The following is a 5,479-nucleotide window of genomic DNA, read 5'->3' as shown; positions in this document are numbered from 1 at the left end:
AGAGAACTGTCAACTGCAGAATGTGGGAAAGTAAAAGGAGAGGTAGGGCGTGTGAAGCTGGAGGTAGGGATCTAGATAGAGCAGTATACCTGGTAAAGCAATACTTATTTCATTAGGAAGCACCAGGGTCAGACATAAGACATAATAAAAGGCACATTTTTTTCAAGAAAAGGAAAAGCTTGTACAAAATATCAGCAGGGCAGTACCACCTTGGCATGTCAGAATTAGCACTGAAATACTACATAACATATAAACTACACCAAAATTATCCCCTAACCCTATCTCTACTAAAAATACAAAATTAGCTGGGTGTGGTGGTGCACGCCTATAATCCCAGCTACTCAGGAGCCAGAGGCAGGAGAATCACTTGAACCTGGGAGGCGGAGGTTGCAGTGAGCATTGCACTCCAGACTAGACAGAGTGACACCCTGTCCCAAAAAAAAAAAAGACAAATTTGATAGCAAAAATTAACTCAACAGTCTTGCCTTTGTAAAACTATAATAGATTGAGGAAAGACAGAAATGCAAGCAAATGCAAGTTAAATACCATTTATTATATAAAGAGATCCTATAACTTGATACGAAAAACAAAGCAACTCCGATAGGTAACACAAGGACAAAAGGACAGGAACATTTGGTCAAAGAAACACAGTTACCCATAATACACAGATATTCAAGCTCATTAATAATCAAGAAAGGCTTGGGATGTACTTCTTGCTTATTCAATAAAGTTAACAATAATTTCTACTTTTTCTATTTTTCAAATGTATTCAAATGTGCTATTTTTAGTAATAAAAACTGAGTTATTTTAAAAAAACATATAAAGTATGAAAATTTCTGCAAATGCAAAAATCATAAAAAGCATTAAAATGAATCAACACTTGTATGGGCAGTAAGTTTCAGATCCCTAGAGCCAATTCATTTTGCCTTGGTTCCTGAGTTTTATTATGGGATTGTCAATAAAGACAAAGTTGTTCCTGATGTACACTCTGACAATCTTCCAGGTATAGGTGTATATGTGTGTGTGTGTTTGTGTATACATATATATATATGTATACACACACAGACACATATGTGTATATATAAAATTGTTTTCTTCAGGTAGACAATTATTCCAGGAAAGTACCTCTTCAGAATCACTCATTACAAGGAATTCCTGTAACTCCATTTGCTGATAAAGTACCATTAAAAAATTACGTGGTTCTCAACCAGTAGAGATACCCTTGGTATTGAAGAGGCTGAAGGTCAACTTTAGTACTGCTTGTAAGACCATAGTGTTCTAGACGCTCCGTAGCTGGCTTCTTAGGGAATCTGAAGTTGGTCTTGTCTTTCAGACATAGCCAAAACAACATTTTTGCTCACTGATGCAGAAGAAAATGTATCTCCTGCTTGTGCAGATCATAACATCAAGGCAGATCACACAGCTCAGAATGCGCTGGACTGGAAGAGCACCAGGGCATTCACCCCAAATTGCAAAATAATCACATTACGATGACTAATTTGTGAGGCTGAACTTAAAACCCTATAGCTTTCTTCAAAATATTTTTTCTTTTTTGCTTTCTTCATAAGTTTTACTGACCAAAAATGTGGAAAAAAGCAGAGCCTACATTTTCTGTGCAAAAGCAATTCTCTGAAATCTGTACTTTTACCAATCTGTGTAAAAGTACTCTACAGAAAATCTACAAGCAGAAGAAAAGTAATGTAAGCTTCATCTGAAATAACAATTTAGTCACATAACAAATTTGGTTTTTGATTTAGTATGCTGTAGTTCTTATCTATCTAAATTCAGTATGACTATATAGACATGTATTCTCTGGTATTGAGTTCCCATTTAAATAGAAATGGCTGCTTTGTGGAAGAAAGAAACTTAAATTTAAAAACAATTTCAGCATAGTTGAAATGCCAAACAAATTTTAAATTATGCATATTTGTATTATGTGTGTGTATTTTCTTCTCCTTTCTCCCTCTTTTGCTCTCTCTAGAGAGAGGTACCAAATACTGGCTTGGTGCTACACTGTTTTCTTCTAGTTAATATTTTTTATTATTTCTGTAAGAAACTTCAAATATTCCGAATATAATCACGCAATCAAGTAAATTGACAGACATGTCAAAAATTATGAAAAGAGGGAGGTAGCTATTAATACTCGGCAACCTTTTGTTATTTTTAGGTTAGAGTGGCCTCCCTCTGACATTTTGGAGTCAAAGATGAAAACTCAACTTTGAGGCATAATGGACATAATTATACATTTACCACAGTCATCTACAATTTTATATAACATCACAAGAAGACATCTAAACATTTTTCTACATCTATTTTTTTTCATTTGCTAAAACAGCTATGTTAAATACATTTTCAGAATGCATTTGTTAGCCATTTGATAAACACACTAAGCCAAACAAGACAAATAACATCAGTTATCTTTATATCTAATAACTGTACCAATCACTGTTAGAAGATACAACTGAAGGGGAAGTATTAGATTACCCACGATGTACTGCAAAGGTTATTACACCTTAGACCTAAGAATGATCTGAAGGTGCTGAAAGAGGCGATTCTCTAGAAGGTGACCCAGGGTTTTCTTCGGGTGGAAAAACTGTGAGTGTACAAGCTCGAATGCCACCAAGTGACTCTGGAAGATCAAAAACTTTATGCCACTCATCTTTTTCTGGGTCATATTTCTGGACAATTTCTACCATACAACGATTATTCCAAGAATATCCACCAACAACGTATATTTTGTTTTCAAAGACGGCAACTCCAACATCACTTTGACCTCTTAACATGGCGGCAATTGGGGTCCACTGGTCAAGGGTTGGTGAATAGTATTCACAGCTTAGAACATCATCATAATCACTTGTTCCTCTGAAGTGATTGCCACCAATGACATAGAGCTTGTCTCCAACTGTACACATGCAATGCAGACCTCTGACTGTAGTCATTGGAGCCTTTTGCATCCATTTGTCTGTATCTGGGTCAAAACACATGAGCTCATTTTGGAAAGTGTCATGGGTAATTCCTCCTGAAATATACATTAAGCCTCCATATACTGTTCCAGCATGTCCATAGTGGGGTTCACTCATTTTTGCAACATAGCTCCACTCATTCATTCTTGGGTTGTAACATTCTACTGTGGCTAGTTCACCAGCTGCACTGCGCCCACCAACTGCATACAAATGTCCTTTGAGGGCACTCAAGTGAAAGAAGGTGCGCTTTTCATTTAATGATGCAACCTGCATCCATTTATTATACCGAGGATCAAATCTGAAAACTGTATCAACAGCAGTTTTTCCTTTTGTATCATAATTACTTTGACCACCAACTACATAAAGAAAGTTTCCAATGACAGCAATGCCATGCTGGTAACGGGGAGCATCCATCGGGGCTAAAGATCTCCATTCTTGTGCCCTTTCATCATACATCCGTAATTCTTTACTGACAACCAGCTGCTGCCTCAAAACTCCTCCTAATGTAACCAAGTGAGTGGAGTCCGATCGAATGGCAGTTCTATCTGACTGCATCACTGGCTGCATATATGGCATCATTTGGTAATTGCTAGCTTCCAAAAGCAGATTCACACAGGTATTGTCTGTTCTCATGAAATCTACTGTCTGCACGTAATTGATGAGGTCCTGTGGTGTCATCAGTGGAAATCGAATATTCTTCATTAATTTTGCAGCATAATCCATCCGAGGGTCTTCCAACCTTAGCCAGCGACAGGCAGCCTTAAAAAGTTCAAGTTCGGTACAGTGCTTAAGACTATTACTGGAAAGCACAAAGGCAAGTCGTTCAAAAGGGAGTTTTAGAAACTCTCCAGTACTCAGTAAAGCAGGAAAGTTCTTCAGGATGAAATTATTAACATATTTATCCACTTCTATAAGATTGTAGGTATTAGCAATTCGTCCAACCTCAACACAGTTATCTAAAGAGACTCCTGATATAAGAAATACTTTACAGAAGTCCAGAACAGGTAGTATTTGTAAAAAGCTTGCAGCTTCAAGTGTGTCCTGAAGACTGTCCATATTAAGAGAAAGTTTTGCAGTATAAATAAAATCAATGATTTTCTTCAGACCAACCTTGTTCACCCCATGAAGCTTAATGCACATCAAATCCTGTTCTTTCATTCCACCTGTGAACATAGCCTTGAAATAATCACTAGCAGACGCCATCATAGCTCTGTGAACAGGGAAGATTTCATCTCCATCACCTGGTACAAGGGTCACATCACAAAGCAATCCTTCTATTCTAAGCTGATCAAAGCCTTGCAGTACCACCGAACTGTGAGTATTGCTGGTAAAAAAGCGTGTGGTTCCTGCCTTACAAGGCTGCAAATGGGCAGAGACGCCCATTTCGCCGTTACCAAGGGACACTTTCATGTGAAGGCTTTCCTCCTGCACAGAGATGCAAGCCGGAGAAAGAAGTTATAACCGTAATGTTTTACAGTCAACGAGGTGTCCACAAAGAATAGAGAGCTCGTTTCCTTATCAAAGGAAGGCAGTCACTGCGGCACCCCTCAGGCCACGCCAGTCAGTCATCCACTGAAAATCGCCCTGTAGCAAGACCACAAAAGGCTGTGGACCTCAAATCTGATTATTAGGCAGATGATTCATGACCTGAAGGCGGATAAATGATCCGGTTTACCTCGTCCGGCCTGCGCTGCCGCTCGTTCAGCAGTTCCGCTTCGGGCAAAGGGGAGGCGCCGCCACGTACTGCGGCTCCAGGGCTCGCACGGCGGCGAGTCCGGGCTCCTCAGCGAGCTGCCTGCTGCGCCCTCCGCTGTACCTAGAGTGTCACAGCGGCCACCGATCAGTCTTTGAGCAAGGGCTTGGAACACAGGGCTGGGCCTGGGCTTGAGCCTGGGCTTGGGCCTGGAACACCCGCCTAGCCCCGGACGCCGAGCGGCTCCTTCCGGGAAAGCTTAGTCCCAGGATCCCCCGGGGTGGGAGCGGCCGTTGCGGCTACTGCGGCTGCGCGGCCTCCGGATCTCGTCAGTGGGCGGACGTGTGGGGGTGGTGAAGGGGGAGGCGGAGCGCGGCAGCCTGGAATGGCCGGGTTGGGGAAGCAGTGCTGTCGGGCGTGGGCTCCAGCCCGGCGTCTTAGAGTTGCCTTGTACTTGGGACTAAATAGAACAGAATGTGTGCACGTATGTTATGTTGCATGTTTGATGTAAGGTTTTCGCATATCTGAGCTGTTACGTTCCCCAAATGCGTAATTTTTTAAAGCTTTACACTTCCTAGCTTCTGTTTTTTTGAATAGCAGTGAAATGCAGCTTTCTTATAAATTGAGAGAAAACTTGATAGAAGAGTAGGAGAGGATGCTTAGTTTTTTACAAAACAATAATTATCCCACACTATTTAATAAATACCTCAGTTACAATTTGGGTTCATATTTTCGAATTTGTTGTAATTTCAAGCACAAAGTATTTGTCTCTTTGCTAGATTGTGACTTTATTATGTAAATGATATATTCTAAATTTTTGGCT

The 5,479-nt window shown here is 40.4% G+C and overlaps 1 protein-coding gene across 1 annotated transcript; it reads right to left on the bottom strand.

Moving 5' to 3' along the window:
• Positions 1-532: 532 nt before the first annotated feature.
• Positions 533-4,952, bottom strand: KLHL9 (kelch like family member 9). Its single transcript, XM_032300070.1, has one exon. The coding sequence runs from the start codon at positions 4,371-4,373 to the stop codon at positions 2,520-2,522; it is 1,854 nt and encodes a 617-aa protein (XP_032155961.1). The 5' UTR covers positions 4,374-4,952; the 3' UTR covers positions 533-2,519.
• Positions 4,953-5,479: the final 527 nt, after the last annotated feature.

Source organism: Sapajus apella, unplaced genomic scaffold, assembly GCF_009761245.1.
Source record: "Sapajus apella isolate SASKATOON/1434 unplaced genomic scaffold, GSC_monkey_1.0 scaffold42, whole genome shotgun sequence".
NCBI lineage: Eukaryota > Metazoa > Chordata > Mammalia > Primates > Cebidae > Sapajus > Sapajus apella.
The sequence above is the reverse complement of the archived record's forward strand: the minus strand, read 5'-3'. Positions and strand labels throughout refer to the sequence as shown.

Bases quoted from the DNA above. Each gene is read 5' to 3' on its own strand.
- KLHL9 (XM_032300070.1), bottom strand. From the start codon at position 4,373: ATGAAAGTGTCCCTTGGTAACGGCGAAATGGGCGTCTCTGCCCATTTG.